The 18,355-nt window shown below is 40.4% G+C and overlaps 1 protein-coding gene across 1 annotated transcript in view; it reads left to right on the top strand.

The window, feature by feature from the left end:
- Positions 1-18,355, top strand: part of large1 (LARGE xylosyl- and glucuronyltransferase 1) — a 112,714-nt gene that overhangs the window by 76,819 nt on the left and 17,540 nt on the right. Inside the window, exons 7-10 of the mRNA XM_044022763.1 lie at positions 10,258-10,362; positions 12,648-12,760; positions 15,641-15,766; positions 17,456-17,611. Of these exons, the coding sequence (XP_043878698.1) occupies positions 10,258-10,362; positions 12,648-12,760; positions 15,641-15,766; positions 17,456-17,611 (500 nt within the window). The remainder of the gene's footprint in view (positions 1-10,257; positions 10,363-12,647; positions 12,761-15,640; positions 15,767-17,455; positions 17,612-18,355) is intronic.

An 18,355-nucleotide genomic window follows, 5' to 3' on the forward strand; every position in this document is an offset into this window, starting at 1 on the left:
CAGACTATCCACTAACCTTCAAATGTATGTAGAGGGGGAGATTCAATTAAAACAACACCTCATTAGGTAACAACAACGTAACTGATGATAAAAATACATTTACCTAGATTTTAGTCTATTATATATATATATATATATATATATAATTATTTTTATTTTTAGATACTTTATTAATCCCCTTAGGGAAATTATTCTCTGCATTTTGACCCCAGCCCTTTCAACCTGGTGGGGACTTGAACCAGTGACCTTCTGGTTACAAGCCAGGTTCCCTTTCCACTTGGCCACAGGCTGCCAAATATATATGTATTTATATGTACAGTATATATAGATGACATTTTTGACACTAAACCGTATTATATTATATCACATTATATTACATTCAGATACATATTTGATTTGTGTTTTTAAAAGGTGCCCCGTGTCTTTTTTTTCTTTCATCAGTATTCCAGTCCTCTTTGTGAACTGGGAACTTTTTTAATTGGCTGACAATGACATGATGAATCGAATGGCTTTATACGACAACCGAGAGAGTGAATGGCTGCTTCTCTTATCTGCAAAGACACACGTCTCCTCCTCTCATTGAACATTGTTTGCGTGCACGAGCTACAAGATAAACAACCGTTTAATTAAAATGAACCGCTGACATCAGTTGGCAGACAATGTAGCAAATTACAGGAGCATCTGGATAGTCGAGGAGCGTACCTTGGTTTAATTCCGTCTGGGGACCTTTATTACATGTCATCAACCACTCTCTCCCTCTCCATGTATCCTGTCGTCAACACCTATCACATAAAGGCATGTTACCATAAAAAAGCTCAGATGACAGCTGGCGCTTGAAACGTCGGGCCTCAAGCGAGGAGATCATCTTACATACCCTTGTGACACTTTTTAAAAAAAATTAAAAAAACATATGTAGTTGTCATATGAAACCTTTTCGTCCTTATGAATGAACGTCTATGATATAAAACTGTCTTGGTCTCAAATTATCCATAACCCTGACTGTTTTTCAAAAGTAATTTAAAAGAAAGAAATATAATATAATAATCATTATGGTATACACACTACATTACATTATGTAAAACTAAGAAAGGCAGTCAGTGCTACATATCTCTGCCAAGGTACTACAAGCCCATAAATCAGGGGTGTAAAACATACGGCCCAGGGGCCAGAACCGGCCCTCCGGAGGGTCCAATCCGGCCCACAGGATGAATTTGCACAAACTAAATGTTTGTGCTTTTATAGATCCAGTGTGCTGTGTAAATAGTAAATTTAGGCATGATATTGTTGAAATTGCACTTATATTTCTCAAGAAATTTCATGTTTTGTAAAATTATCCTTCATTAAATGTAAAACAAAGGAGAAAAAACAAAGGATGCTGATCATGCCTTATTACTAAGTCAAATCCTAGATGTAGCCGCTTGCTCATTTCTGCACCAAAATTGTATGTGTACTTCTTTGGCCTTTGTCCCATCTTTCCACAAAGTTTCACGAAAATAGTGTTAAATTGTTTTTCCAAGATTATGCTTAAAATAAAAGACAACTCTGCGTCCAGTGGTTGCCACACTTTTCGGGCCATGACCCACCAGACTGACCGGGCTGGCTCTTATACCAGCTGCAACCATGACGTGCTGTTCCTTCCTGCATTTAGTAACCTTCCAAGTAGATGTCATCCCCTTTACATCCATCAGTCACATCGCTCCGTCCCAAATGTACAGCAACTTAGAAAACGTTCCATATGTCAACACAAGTCACGGAATTGCGAATTAGAGAATTATTGAAGGAGACTCGCGCGAATGCGGGTCTTGTCTCACATTTGGTGCTTGAGGCTATCGGAAGTTAGCAGAGCAGTCGAGCTGCTAATGTTGGTGACTTGATGACGATGTAATCTCCGCGGTTGTTGGATGCACCTTGTCTGTTAAAATAAAAACCGGCTGGGAGTGAGCGAACACAATCTTGTTCCAGAGCTCCTCATGGACTTTGCGGTGTTCCAGCGAAACAGCTTAAACGTAATCTGACTGGCTTCTGACTGTGTTGAAACATGAACATGATATGATTTGTCACCTTGGCACCTGCTGGTGCCTTGAAAGTTGAACTGTCAACATCAAGGACAAAGATTTACAATGCATTGTAAGTTTGACAATGAATAAGTGGCATTTCAGTTTGTGCTTCCGCTGCATTGTGGAAGAATAAAAACTCCCTCATGTCCGATTCTGTGGTCGGTTTAGATGAGCTTTATTTTGCTGTGCGTTGGCGACAGAGGGCAACAGAATGGCAGTGCGATTCATTGTTGTCGCTCCGTAGGACAACAAAGATCAAGGTTAATTACACCACAAATGGATACAGTCTGCCATTAAGACATTTAGCCAATCTTATTTACATCTTTACTCTTAACCTTTGAAGGCACTGTCCTCCTGGGTAAGTTGGTCAAGTGTTCTTCAAAGATATCCATCAGTGAATGTAAAACAGTCCTTAAAACACAGATCTTAGGTCTCACTGAAACAGAACAAAACATAGACGATCTTTTTCTCTGTTGTTTTTTAAAATATTTCAAGAAACATGGCATTGTCTAAGGAAATGTCTTCATCCACATGAAACCAGCTAAAATGCTGTAGGTCCATACTTGGAACTGTAACACTGCTGCACCAAAACCAGAGAAGACAGTGAGCATGCACATACAGTATACACTATGTGCCATGTACAACCTTTTTGTATATCTACAATTTATGCATATCATTTTAATAATCACAGAAACACGGAATAAGGAAAGCCCAGGCCACAAAGAAAAAGAAAAGTTAACACAAAGTGAACGGACCAAACAATCTCCAAACACAAGAAAAGGAAGATGACAACGGCGCAGATAAGCGATGCAAGTGCAAGAGGTGTGATTGTGACGTCATGGTTCTCACAATGTGATTGTGTTGTCAGCACAAAAAGACCACAAAAGTCATTTGTGTGGTCATTTGTCTCAGCAAGACATCAACACTGTATGAGAATAGACTGCAGGTGTTTGCCTCAGTTACACCGATCGCAAGGGAGAGTGACGTCTTTCTGTCGTCCAACCAGCTGACTCGTGGGTGGAGCCGGTCTAGCGCCACTTTGACTGTACTGTACCATTTTTACTCCGGTATCCCCAAGGTACTTCTGAAGGGTGCCAAAGAATGGTTGGGGCTGGTTATGTTGGTGCTGGAAATGCAGGAAGACAGGTTCCCATGTTGGACCACTTGAAACAATTCAGTTGAGTTGGCCTTCGAGGTAAGTCTCTAGCATGTGCGTTTCAGTCGGAGGGCGTGTTGGTGAAGTGTACTTTGGTCTTGGCTGACCGTGGCCTTCATTTTTATTCATCAGCACCACTGGCTCAGCAGTAAAGAATCCCCACTGATCCCCCGGTGCGTCCCCGTAGTTAATTTAGGAACTACCCCATGAGCCAGCAGCAGCAGGCTAGGAAACAGACTGTGGATGGCCTGAGGTTTGCTGTGTGCCCACTCTGCTCAGTGGGATATGCACGCACACTATTATGTCCTGCTCTGTAATACATTCTGCCCAGACTGCAACTGCTAAACAGCAGCTATTGGCTTTAATCCCTCAGGGGTTCACAGGCCAGATAGTCTGTCGATAAATTATAGCTCAATATCAACTGAACAGTATAGTGGAATTAGTGTGTATTGAAGAGAGAAAAGGCTGAGGCAGTGGATGTGACCGGCCGCTTTGTTTGAATAGAGCATGAACAATCTGCCAGATTTGTAGGTATATTGTTTAGAAATAGGTTTTTTGGACAAAGTGGAGCATTTTCTTTTGGTTAAATCAGAGCAGATGAGCATTGATTTTTTTTTTTTTTCTGATTTCTTGCCTGTCATGACTCAAGACGGTATGACTGTGTTTGAGAAAAGCAGACGATTAAGGCTTTACGGTCAGTGCACAATAGTGGGGGTTTTATCTTTGGGGGTGGTCCCGTCAAAGGAAATGGATTAATGCTTTGTGGTCTTTTAAGAATAACGACACCTTGTTTTATTGCATCCATTTTGCTGAGCGATTTAGGCTTTGTCAGCTCATTGTTCTGGTGCTAACTCTGCACTCATCAGTCTCATTTCCACCAGCAGCTGGTTTCAGTGAGAAAGCTCCAGCAACTCGGTGTTCCCTGCTTGCTCAGCAGCTCAGACACACGGGTTACGTCCGGAACAATCTGTGCCCAGACAAGTGTTTCAGCTCCATATCAGAGGTAATCTGCATGCATTAGGGCTGCATCACTTGGGGAAATATCTTTATGTAATTTCGCTCTCTTTTTTTTTAATGTATATTAAGTCAAGCCCGAGTTCGATATTATCATAGAACGTGTAAAATATGCAGCCTTTGGTATTTGCTAATTACGGTGTTCATACAAACAGACCTGAAAACACTGCACCGCACACGTGACTGACGGTCTGTTTCAGACGAGAGAGAACAACTTGTTTTTTTCCTTTTTCTTAGGCTTAGTGTTATTCATTCATAGCTAATTGTGGAATCGCAATTGATTAGAGTGAATACGATTAGAGTGAAAGTGACTAAGCGTAATTGTGTTGTTTCCATGTCAAAACTCACTTACTGTCTGTCTGTCTCTCCGTAAAGCTCCGCCCTCAAAACACCCAGAACTCAAATTGAGTGGAGTGGAGACAAGAGAGCTGAGGACAGCTTTATTGATACTGTGACTACATCATGTCTTAATTACCAGTAAAGGAAAAACACTAAACATTATCACAATGAACCGCTCAAGTGGGCAGGTTGATTAGCGGCACCGGCATATTGATCAGTTTGGTTCAACAGAAATGATTGGTCGTTTAAATTACAATATTGCGAGGGCAATACCTTATTTCATTCATTTATGGCTATCAGAGAGTGGAGAGGATTTCAATAAATGAGATCAAATTTGGATGGCAGGCTTTTTAACCTCCATTTACTTCACTTGATCCTCCACATGAGGGTCGCAAGGGGGCGCTGTGCCAATCTCAGCTGACATGGGGCGCAAGGCCAGGGGAGGGGTACACCCTGGACAGATCACCAATCCATCACAGGGCTACATTTACAGTTTAGAGACAAACAACCATCTATTCTCTCATTCACACCTATGGTCGATTTAGAGTGTCCAATTTACCTAATCCCCATATTGCATGTTTTTGGACCGTGGGAGGAAACCTGAGGGTTTTTTTTTGTAACCAGCAGTTGCTCCATGGTGATGGTTTAATATATTGTGCCCAATTTTTATATACCGTATATATATATATATACGTATATATATATATATATATATATACGTATATATATATATTTATATTTATAGAATATGGTCACTTGGTGTGGTACACTTCATTAAAGACCTTGAACTTACACATCCACTGCACATCTGTCACTATATGATATGATAAGATAAGTGACATATATATATGTGACTTATTTATATGATATTATATGATAAGTCATACAATTACGTCATCAAAAGGTACATGTTCCTGGTATCTCTTTGGACTTCAGACACGATTTTAAGCTTAAAATATTGTTAGAAAATGACGTCATGCAATTTTGTCAGGAGTAAATGTTTGTAACCAGTAAAAAATATGATTACCTAATTAGACCAGTACTTTGTTAGAACCTCCTATAATAATACTTCATTTAACTTTATTATAACAGTAGTTTATTTAGCTAATAGGCGTTAGATGGCAGTAAAGTGGTAACAGTCTCACTGTCTGAAGAACTCTGTGATCCGTGTTTTTTCAAAGGTTTACTGCTCAAATTATAACTTAATGAGCAAAAATGACATTCCTCTTTAATATACAATTAAGGGAGAACTTAATGATCAGTGTTTGAACCTCAGAGCAGTCTGTGCTTGTTTTGTTTTTTTAATCCAGCCTTTAATGAGTTTCATTTGGTTGGTGGATGTTACATTATGTTGTTGTCGTTAAAGAATTATACAATCTACATCAGCAAAGGTTTTGATGTGTGATTTTAGACGTGCGACGGACTGGCGGACATGTCCAGGTTGTACCCAGCCTGTCGCCCTCTATCAGCACCCCTGCGACTCTCCTGTGGAGGATAAAGCGATAGAAAATGGATGGATGGATGGATTTTAGATGTTCCCTTAATCCCAATACTTGTACAATTGCAATACCAAAAAATCTATATAAGCATATTGTCTTAGTCATATTTGCTACAAGCAGATTATGTAGCGGACCACAGAGGTTCTTGGTTTTTGTTCTTCTTTTTTTTTTCTCTCCATACCCAGCAGACACGGACTCAGATGATATTGAGGACATTCATCAGATGTTACACAGCTCCCTCTGGAGACACAAACACCTGAAAATGGACTTTGATGTAAAATCAGTGTTTCAGTTTTCACTTTTCTTCATGACTGGACTCAACGGCTTCCTCAGATCCCTGAATTGGGCCGCATTAGTGAGAATAAAGTCAAGTGGGCTGAGAAAAATCCACTTCTTTTTCCCTTTCAAATTATAGGAATATTTAACACAGAGACCTTTTATTTTTCAGTTTCGACTTACCGCTCTTAACTGTGCACATTTCTTGCCCAATGACATTTCAGGGTTCTGGTTTTTTGATTGTTTTTTTTCACCCACCTGACTTCCCACATCTCAGCACGTAACAAGCTAAGCTGATAGAACCAACGCTGTGTAAAGACCCAAGTTTTTTTTTTAAGTTGAAGGGGTTTTTTTGTCTGTGTAAATATTCATCTCTACTCTGCCAATTTTCAAAACTGCACCAAAATAAATGTCGGTCAAGTTTGTATTTTAAAAACAGACCTCGCGTGGGTGCCTGCTAATTGGCCATATTTGTTGTGATTACATTATTATTACATGTCATTTAGCAGACGCTTTTATCCAAAGCGACTTACAATGGAATTGAGTAACCATCTTAACCACTGAGCCACTCCACCTGTGATCTCAGGGGCCGTACGCTTCCAAATTGCAAGAGTCAATGTCCTCTGCCTTAAAGTTTTTGCATACAGTGATGCCATGACACTTGATGGCGATGTATTGAGTTTTAGTTGAATAAAACAATGTTTTATTCATAAATAATTTTTTGATTGTCTGCATTTTCCAGACTTCTAAGTGGCACAAAGGTTAGAAAAGTTGGGCCACTTAAAACATAGCAACTCTCAGTGATTTATCAGTTCTACTGCAGGTCCAGGTCCAGATTGGACGGCATATGGGTTTGGATCAAGCCAGATACACACTGTTTGGGTGACCTCTCACCTGGGTTGTTGCTAATCATGATGTCATTATCAATTTTAAAACCCACTCACAACGTGTATTGGTGCCAAAAATGTGGTGAGCAAGGAGTTGATAAGTAGGTCATAAAAAAAATGTTCAAATAAATTTAACAAATGTTTGTCCAGGTTCCTTTATTTAGACTTTATTCAGTACTTTTATGGTACTTGAACGACATTTTAGCTTAGCTTTAATATATTTGACTGTACGCAACACCAATGTCCATATTGATACATTTTTGCATGGAAAATGTGCGTATACCCAACTTTTTGGTGTACGCACCTTTGATTAATGAGGGCCATTGACAACGTCATTATAATAGAAATGATTAATCAGAGCATAAACAGTTCCTACCACCGCTGACAATGTTCTTACTTTTGTCTTTTGAAGTTGAATCACCTGTGAAGTGTTTCCCAGTGAAAGAGGCAGCATTGCGTGTTTGTGTTTTAATTGTCCTGCTCCGTCGTCGCCTTGATGACACATCTCCGGTCTTTGTTTTGCAGCCTTTCTAAAGGCTGCCTCCTCCAATAGGCTCTCATTAATCTTCCTTACAACCTTCATTAAAGCTGCCACCTCTACAGCCATGCCTGCTCTCCAGGCTCCTATCTCCTCCTCGACCTTTATCTCTGCCCAGCATGCCTCCTATAATCTGTCACCCTCTAACCCACGTGCATCCCTCCCTTCTGCTTCCTTCATCTTCTGGATCTGTCCTCTTTATTTCATTCCACCTCTTGTCCTCTTCATGCCTATTGTCTAGTGGCTCAGAACATTTAAATTCATGTGAGCAGAGTATTAAATTCAATTTGCACCTTTTCTCATACCAGTGTGTGTGTGCCATTTGTGAGGTGTTCTCTCCCAGTTTATTGTTGACTCAGACATAAAAGCCCACTTTATGTGGGGATTATGTTTCTGCTGGCTCTGTGTTAAACTAGTTAACCCTCAAGTGTCTGCCACTGATCCGCAGCTGCCTCCATTTCTGTCCGTGGAGAAGCCAGGAGCTGCCAATCATCTGGGGTGCATGACTCTGTTGTCTCTATCTCCAGATAAAAGCGTTTCATTGATTTAATATATGGTTTCAAAGCTGCAAGATCTAAAATTGAATTATCATATTTACACAGTGTCATACTGCAATGTTTGGTTGTGATACCTGAGGTTTGATGTGGCCACCGTTTGATTACAGATCAGATGTGCTGATAGAGCTTGCAGCTATGGACGTGTGTTCTTTTTTGCGGTCAGTGAGTGAGTGATTGCTCTTTTAACCACATCCAAGCATCTTGGTTTTATTATACACCATTCTCACTCATCCAAAAACCTATTTAAACCTGGGTTTAAATGTGTTTTTGACCGTGTTTGAATGACATTCACTAGTAGGTCAAAAGCATTGCAAGGAGTTTGCATTGGCTTCAGCTCCAAATAAACACTGGTGGGAACTCAAAACCTGGGTGAACATGCAAATGTTTCCTCCATCTTTCTAATTTCTTTTGCACCAATGCAAATTCCTGTGTCATTTTAGGCCCAACTTAGTGACCTACATTCACTCACTGCTAAGTTTGAAAGAGATAAAGAAGTAGAAGATGCAAAATGGTCACCGAGATCCATGGCGTTGTTTGCTTTTTCTCCAACACATTTAGTTTCTGTTGCATTTGTGATGCAATACTGGCAGTGGACATGGTGAATCATGGTATCAGGTATCCATGCTAATGTTAGCGTTACAAAAAGAAAAAAAGCTATGCTTTGAAGATCGATGCTGTTGGTATAGCAGCTTGCATTCCACCAAAAATGGTGCTACTGTACTTCTTACTTCTTTTCTTTACCGCTCCAAACCAACTCCACAGCACACTATTCTTTGCAATGTTGTGATAGTCATATAGCTGAGTGAGATGAACTGATTGCTTTAGGCTCTGTGTAACTTTGGCTTTTGACTCTTTGTAGAAGACTGATAATCGTGTTTGACTAAAGTATGTCCATGACAGGATTTTGTACTTTGGCTCACCGCAGAAAATGGCCATAGGTCTTTGGCTTTAATTTACTGGTTCATCTTGTGATCTCCTGAGCTTTTGCACTGTTATGGGGGAAGTGGAGTTGATAAATGCTAAGTGGCAGCCAGCCATGTTCTGCAACTATACCAACAGGCTCCAGCCAATCAAATCACATTTATGCTTTTGGTTTAACACAACACTTGCTTCGTAGTTGTGATAGACACTTGTCTCCTAACCTCGGATAGCTGCCTTTAGCACAGGGGTCTCAAACTCAAATCACCTGTGGGCCACTGACGGTCTCGTCTGGTCAGTCGCGGGCCAGTCAAGTAAAAAAAAAAAAGCCCAACTTCTTTGGGAAAAGCAACAGTTGCAGTGGACGTTATGAGCTCATATCCTCAATATGCCCTATTAATTAAGAAAAGCTTGTGTGAGCTTTTCTGTCTTTTACTTATTCTGTCTTTTATCCATTATTCTGTACAGCACTTCGGTCCACTGTGTTTGTTTTTAAAGTGCTTTACAAATAAAGTTGGATTGGATAATTTCAAAATTTAAGTGGTTGTTTTAATATGCAACAATAAAAAAAAAACATATTTGTGATGCAAAATTAATCTATTCATTTAAAAAATAAAAACAAATAACATGTTACAACTTGATATTGTTTGGAGCGCCACATGTGGCCCCCGGTCCGCCATTTTGAGACCCCTGCTTTAGCACCAAGGGTCATTCAAGTATTAAAGCAACAACACACATGTGACACACATGTGAAGGCCTGTTATTTCATACCGTCACAGGTTCATAAAATGATCTCGATCTTCAGATCTGTCGCATCCCTAGTATGGCCATATGTACAGTACTGTGAATATATTAGCCGATTTTGGTCAAGGGATTTCCGCAGATAGCTTTTAAGTGGAAGTCGAATCATATATACATTAAACCAATGCATTACACAAAGTGTCTGATATCATATTCCAAGTGAAATACATAAACAATAAACAGTAATGGTGGGGTTTTTGTTTTTCTGTGTACAGGTCAGCAGGTCCTGGGTCTGGTGGAGAACCAGAGTGACTGGTACCTTGGGAACCTCTGGAAGAACCATCGACCCTGGCCAGCTCTGGGCAGAGGCTTCAACACTGGTAACTACTTAATTGTTATTCAGTCTGTTTGTGTTCATTGATGTGGGAGTCATTTTACTTGACTTAGTTATTCTTATATGTAGTGCTAATAGAAAATGTATATCCAGTGTAATGTACTGTATATCGATAATCCAGTCTGGGATATTTTTCTTCTTTGCCTAGTATTCCTCATATACTGTATGTAGCAGCAGTAACTTTTTGTCCTCCGTTTGTACAACATTGGGTCGGTAAAAGAAACTTAATGAACTTAAGAAACACAGACACAAAATGTGCGCCTCGTCGCAGTGGTGTGTAATCCCATCGCACACAAAAAAAAAACAGTGAGAACGCACTTAAAAGCAAGTAAACTTTGCAAATTAAAAGCTTTTTTTTTTATCAAATCAAGTAGAAGTAACAAAAGCAAGTGTCAACAAAAAGACGTAGAAAACAAATTAGAGAGTAAAAGTAGTAACAACAAAACACAACACATACGATAAGCAGGTAAACCAGATTAGCCAAATGACTCAAGGGATCAAGGGACTGTTAAGAGTAGGGGGGAGAACGTTCTATAAATTGGGGGCAGCAGCCTGAAACGCTCCGTCACCTCTGGTTTGGTAAACACATTAAGCACCATTCCAACTATAAGTACCAAGAGTGTAATGTAATCATGTTTCAAATGCACCTGCTCGGTTCAGTGTGTAATCTGTTGCATTGAATAAATAAGTACTGTATATTCTGCTCATCTGGTCAGCAATACAGCCTAATTTCACACTAACTGCATTACCAATGTAATATTATTTTACCAACCTGTATTTATCTGAATATTAATTGTTAACACTGACCTGTTCTTAGACAACAGAATTTGTCCTCCAACCACTCATCAGCTCGTAAGACTTGCTGTATTACTGTATACATTTAGTTTGGTAATTGTCAACTTTATTGTTTACACAGAATGCAAACATAAATACGACATGCATTCACCAAACCAAACAAAACAAAACAGACAAACAAGCTCAATCCCTCAAAAAAATAAAAAAAAATGTTGCAGCTTAATACAAATAAATAAATCATACTTCGCGTCCAGTAACTTCAGAGTCGACCACATGTAAACAAACAAACATACTGGATAAAAGAGAAAAGAAAACAAATAGACACACAGCAATGTTTACAAGTCAAGCTTTGTAATATTTCCCTCCATGTGTGGAGTACAGTTCAAGTGGTGAAAATAAAATACTCGACATCATGAAAAACAAAAATATACTGTACAGAAAAAAATAATTTACACATCTCCTGAATAATTAACTGTTTCCCAAATCAAAACTATCACTATTTGCTGTTGTTATTCTTGGTTCAAATCCCTTTGTGATTCTTGTTTGGTGCGTTCCACCACCCTGGTTATTTTATTTTGGAAAACCTATGATTATATTTTTATTTTGTTTTCATTTTCTCCCCCTCTAAGAACTCCAGTCCCCACGTTTTAAAGTGTAACCGTGAGTGTGCAGGGTTTAAAAATGAAATGTACAGCTTGTTGATTGGATTCCATTACACCTCATTATTACTTGCACCTGCCTATTCATCATGTATTTTCCTCTCCATCATATCCAGCATCTCTGCTCCTTCAGCAGTTCCCTCTGTGCCGTTAGAGGATAAGCTTTATATGGAGTATTACCCAGAACAAAGAGTGCGGCCCGCTGCAGTGGCTCTGTGAGTCTCAGAGGGAGCAAAGTGTAAAACTCGCACTGACACGTTTGTGTCACGAAGGCTCTGCTCTGAAACCTGTTCAGTGCGACTGAGCGGCGCATCTCACAAACAGACGGGCATGTGCTGCATTTCGGATGAGCGGCAATTAAAGAAAAGAACTTTTGTCGGTCGGCTTTGTGGAAACAGACGTGGCACAGCGGGGTGTGAAAGATGGCTTGTTTGCTCCAATCCAAAAAGAAAAGGGAGAAATAATCACCATGTCTGTCTTCTGAACATGGGCAGCTTGATTTTACTCGACGCAAGCAAGAAGATTTAGTTTTCTTCCTGTTTGTGGCTGTGTGTGTTTGGGGGTGTGGGGGGGTGCAGAGAAAAGCACATGAGCGTCTAAGAATAATTTATGTTTCTAGGAGGATTTTGACATGTTTTCTCCACCCAGTGCCAGCCTGCCTACAAGCTCAAAGTCTACAGCTTTATCTCAGGAAATACAAGGCTTGGGATTCAGAGCCGCGTGATGGGAATTTATCACCTTTACCAGGCAGCAAGATACTAATCTCTGTTTCTGAAGCTACCGTATTTTTGTCTGAGTGTGTGTGTGTGTTTTCCAGGGGTGATTTTGCTTCTCCTGGATCGGCTTCGGAAGCTCAGATGGGAGCAGATGTGGAGGTTGACGGCGGAGAGGGAACTAATGAGCATGCTGTCCACCTCACTTGCAGACCAGGTAACATCATCACCTTTTTTTCCCACACCTGCACACGAGGCTCAAGCTTACAGATGTACGTAAACTTTCAGACCCGCGCTGGTCCAAAGGGGCTGTATAGTACATTAGAACACGGGTCAAATTTCCAGAAAATGTTCCCTAAACAAGCGCCATCCGTCGCATTGATGTTGCAGACATTCTCCGGCTGCCTCCATCATGTATAAACCGCAAAATTCATGACTAAAAACAACTGAAGTGTCGCCACATTCGACTGTGCACAACAGCGCGCACACGTTTAGACAGTCTGTCCGCGTAGGCGCTCTCATCTGTTGTTTGTTTATGTAAGGGATCACGCTCGAGAGCAGGAGCCTCAGATATGTGTTTACAAAATAAACACTTTTTTGTATTTATTTATCCGTAACTTTTATGAAAACGACAACTCAGCGCCGCACGCCCACGCCTTGCCTAGGATTGTTCAGCTCTGTGGAGGCGAGTGAGTTTCTTCTCCCTGAAGCTCTGTGTGAGAACCCTCGCATGTCCAAGAGGAAGTCGAGCAGCAACTCTTAATGGTGCGACTGTAAAAGTACAATTTAGTGTTTAGAATAACAAAATGCACTGGTTAGATTACTGTTACGTACCTTACTGTACCAAACCGAACCACTCCACTTGGTGGAAGCACGGTTCAACACACACTGACGACACATTATCACTTCATATGCTGTTCAAAGTCCAAACCTATCCCTTTAACGATCCCTAATGCAGCAACTTTAATTTGATCAGCTATGCAGTATTTACCTTACCCTTTGCGGTCTTGCTTCGTAAGGTCAAACGCTGAGTCTCTATAATCTCTATAATCTCACAATTATACAGAGCTCGTGTACATTTTTGACGTGGATTTATGAGATTTGAATTCAACCTTTATCAAGTGAAGTCATGCAAGGTGTGCAGTTTTGGAAAACGACTGGGATTTCTTTCTTTTTTTTCCCCCCAGCCTTTCTTCTGCTGTATAAGCTCTTCCCGTGGACTGTCAGCCCTCCTTATCACTGTGTTCATTATGTGCCTATAGAGGTTTTATGTCTCCCATTAGTGTCATTGACACTCTTGTCTTGTGAAACCTCAAAGATATCAAAGTCAGAAATGTCTCTCCAATGAAACGCCAGTCGATTTCATTAAAGCTATCAAAGCTACGTGGCGCATTAGGCTTCGGGGTGACACATAAATTAAGAGCCGCAGTTAAAACATCTGGAAATGCAGAATACTAACGAGACAGAAGCACACTGTAACACCTGTAGCGAGTGCTTTACAGTATATTTTATTTTTAGGCAAAGCCATCAAATTGGGTGATAAATCTTCTCACCTTTACTGCTAGTGTTAATGTCATTCATAAAGAGTATTTTGAATGGCTGTTACAAGCTCACGGAACACTCTCATCGTGTGCGCCGATACCTATAAAATGTGTTTACAATTAAAAATATTAGCAAATGTGTAGACTCAAAACACAAAAACTGAACACGAGGATACACACAATAACCGCAGAGTTTAAAAAAACACAAGAGACAATACAGTGTGTCATCAATGGGTGAAGGAACTGTCCATGATGAGACAAAGTGACAACACAGAGTCAGAATATGATGTTAATAATAATAATAATAAGAAGAAGAAGAAGAAAGGAACAAATGTCCGTATAGAGGAGGAAGATGACTACAATGAGGCCACAAGTTACAAAAAATACCATGAATAGAATAAATAAAGTGAGCAAAATGACCACATATAGACATACATATAGACCCCCAGGAGACCTACAAAATGACTAAAAAAGAAACCACAATAAATGACTACAAAGAGACTGCAAAAAGAGACAAAACATTGACAAAAGCTCAAAATCACAACAAAGAGAAGAAGATTACCCCACGAGGCTTTAGGAGATAATGACAAAGAAACAAGACCTGACAATGAAGAGACAAAAGAATGTTTCCAAGAAATAAAAACTGACCACGAGGGGACACAAAACGACATTAAAAAACCCACAGAAAGTGTCTGCAAAGAGACAGAAAATGTTACATAGAAACAAACGCTGACCCCGAGAAGACAGAACGACTGCAAATGAGTGCAGTTACCATGGTTACAGGTGTCATTCTCGTCTAGCACGAGGTCAATTGTTCTCACACGGACACGCGCAACGTCCATGCCGTGCTGTTGTGAGAGAATGCTACTCCTGTCAGTGAATCAGTCCATCATCATAAAGTGTGAGACACCTTCCCTCTGCTGCTCCTGCTCGCCTGCTGAACACTGCTCAGGTTTAGATTGTCAGGAGAAGCTGAGAATGCCTACTTTAATAAGGCTCATTTGAAGATTTATAGATTAGTTTCTAATATGGCAACATGTTCTATATTTCGATAAATGACAAAATACCAGGGTGGTTTAGCAGAGACTAAGGATATTTAGGAAAGCACAAGAATAATCTTTAATCATGACAATGTATGAGAGACTTAAGCCGTTTTCAAGCACTAACTGTGACAAACTCAGCAGCCTGATGGAGTCAAACATGCACTCACTCACTCGGAGTTCTTCTGAGCTTTTCCTGCTGTCTTCCCATATGGACTCACTCAACAAATGTCTACAGTGACTTCTGTAGACATTTGTGTTTTTCCATACAGGACTGTAGTGCATGTCGTAAAGCAGCAATAATCTAAAAGAGAGTGTTGCTGTTTTTCTTTATACATTGCTGTTGCTGCTTAAAATTGATCCGACGTCAAACAAACAAACGTCGACGCGGAAATTGACGAGCACCACGTGCGCGTGAAATAATCTGGCAGCGGGGTCAGATTAAACTGAATAGATGACGAAACAGAAGGCAAAGCATAAGGCTCAGGGTGTGTTTTTTTGTGTGTGTCGGCACAGGACATCTTCAATGCCGTGATCAAACAGAACCCTTTCCTGGTTCACCAGCTGCCATGCTTCTGGAACGTCCAGCTGTCCGATCACACGCGCTCGGAGAAGTGCTACAAAGATGTGTCAGACCTGAAGGTGAGACCCTGTTGCACCCTGTCCCCACTGTGAACCCACTCAGTCTGTTCTGTCTCACCATATAAATGCTGAGGGTTTAAGCCTGCCTCACACAATAGTCTCCCATCTCCTTTAATGTGTCTTTCCAAAAGCCCCTTGTAATATGGTGAATACATACAACACTCTGGAGATTGACTCATATTTTAGAATGACTAGTTTGCAGCAATATTTATCAGCTGATAGCTCACCTGTCCCCCAGTCCCAAAAGGAAAAACAAAAGGAACAAAACCTGCTGTAAAAATATTCATGACAGTATTGAAAAAACCCAAAATGTAACAATGTCTTGTTATTATTATTATTATTGTTACTATTATTATTATTGTTGTTGTTGTTATTGTTATTATTATTATTATTATTAGCATTATTATTATTATTGTTGTTGTTATTATTATCAGTATTATTATTATTATTATTATTATTATTATTAACATTATTATTATGATTATTATTATTATTGTTGTTATTATTAGTATTATTATTATTATCATTATGTCTATACTGCTCCATTGACTTAATGACAACATCATTACTAATGTACCTATAACGCCAAGGTGGCGGCAGCAGCAGGTGTTTATATAGTGGCCTGCATGTGTGTTTTCAGAAGTACTGACATTTTGAGGGTAATTGAATGCATGTTTTAGCCACACCTCTTAGCTCAGCATGCTGTGGGCCGTGTGGATACACACTGCCTCTCAGGCAACTGGGGTTTGTCTTTGTTTTCTTGTAGTAGGCGTGGAGACAAAATAACGTTTCTTATGCAGAAATGTTTTTTTTTACTGCCGCAAGTATTGAAATAAAATATGTTACGTGTCGTCTTATGGAGCGGAGCACCTCGTTAGACAGCTGCAACTTACTGTCTCTCACTTTGCTCTCAGCCCACTTCTTGGCATTTTTTTTTTTTTTCATTGGGCGGAGTTCCGCTCAGGTCGAGCGTATTTAGTGATCATTTAAATGAGCAAATATAGCCACTGTTTCATAATGTGTGCTAGGTGTCTCCTTGTAGAGCGGTTGGCTAAAGGGATTCATTTTCTTCTGTCTTGGTGACATTTTATGAATCAGCAGTGTTGGTGTGCTGTGCGTGAGAACGCCTCCTGACTGAGATTGCACCAAAACAGTTTAGTGACACTGCAGATAATTGTGACTGGTTCAAATAAACAGCAGTGTCACAGAATGATAATAGGTTCACGGACCGTTCCCTAGTGTTGACACAGCACCGCGGAAACACGTCAGAATTCTGCAAGGCTATGTAAGATCTGACCTACTTTCCTCTGAGTCTCAGAGCAGCCCCACAGTCAGCGACAGTTGTTTTAGTTCTACTTTTAGACATGAAATGGATTCGATGGCGTCCTGTTGTACATGGCTTCGGTGGCATCGGAGGCACAAGCGTGGCCACAGACAGAAACGGTGGTAATCTCATACAAATGCTGCCACAGGTAGGTTGATGTCTTAAAAGAATGACCAGCAAGTTATTAGACAGAGGTAGGAATCTAGTTTTGACTCATTTTTGTATAATACGTGGAAGTACCTTAAAAGCATCCAGGAATATCAAATTAAATTAAATTGGTGTGTGTTTCCCCTTAAATGAACCACCTTGTTAACCTTTTGTCAACCTCTTCTGTCACCTCTGTGTTTTTTTTTTTTTACGAACAGGTGATCCACTGGAACTCTCCCAAGAAGCTGCGAGTGAAGAACAAGCATGTCGAGTTCTTCCGCAACCTCTACCTAACCTTTCTGGAGTATGACGGCAACCTGCTACGGCGAGAGCTGTTCGGCTGTCCCAGCGAGGCCGACCACAACAGTGAGAACGTGGGTGCAGCTTTGTCTCTACTTCTTGTTGTTTTAGTGCTGACGATGATGTGAGGTGTGCAGATACAAACTGTAACTGAGACTCCAGCATCCTTTATTCCCGTATCTATGATTTCTGAATAACAGCTACGCAGTATTATTGGAGTTAATGTTGACATCTGAACACGCCATGAGGTCACGTTTGAGATGTGATCAGACATCCTGGAGGTTTTCTGGGTCACATGGGGCCACATTCATTTTGAAGTTTGGCTGCCACTGTGTGTGGTGTGTGTGTGTGTGTGTGCGACCTTGCCACGATGAATTATTGTTCACTCGCTACCTTGACTGTCATTCCCTCTGCAGATGACTTTATCTGAGTTTATGTCTAAACACTTCTGTGTCATAGGTGATTTAGTTGAGCCTGGAAGCTGCCAGGGAACAGTTAGTATTGTTTTGCTTTACGATTCTTTTAATGTCCAGGCTGTTTTTTTTTTGTTTGTGCTCCTACTCCTGCTCATCAGTGGCTGTCCTGATGAAAGAACAGCTGGTCCAGTGCTACCTCTGTCAGTCAGTCAGTGTGGACTGAACAGATGGTAGCTCATGTGTCCTGCTGGCATCGCACAGTGCAGTTTTGCAGTTCGTTCAGATGTTCGCCAATCAGCCACAACAGAAAAAACAAAGCAGTGTGTGTCTGTGTTGTGTTTTCAAACGACTGAATCCCTAACTATCTGTAATGTCACGTAAAAGTTGTTTTAAACTTGCTCT

The sequence above is a fragment of the Solea senegalensis genome, linkage group LG3 (assembly GCF_019176455.1).
Source record: "Solea senegalensis isolate Sse05_10M linkage group LG3, IFAPA_SoseM_1, whole genome shotgun sequence".
Lineage (NCBI taxonomy): Eukaryota > Metazoa > Chordata > Actinopteri > Pleuronectiformes > Soleidae > Solea > Solea senegalensis.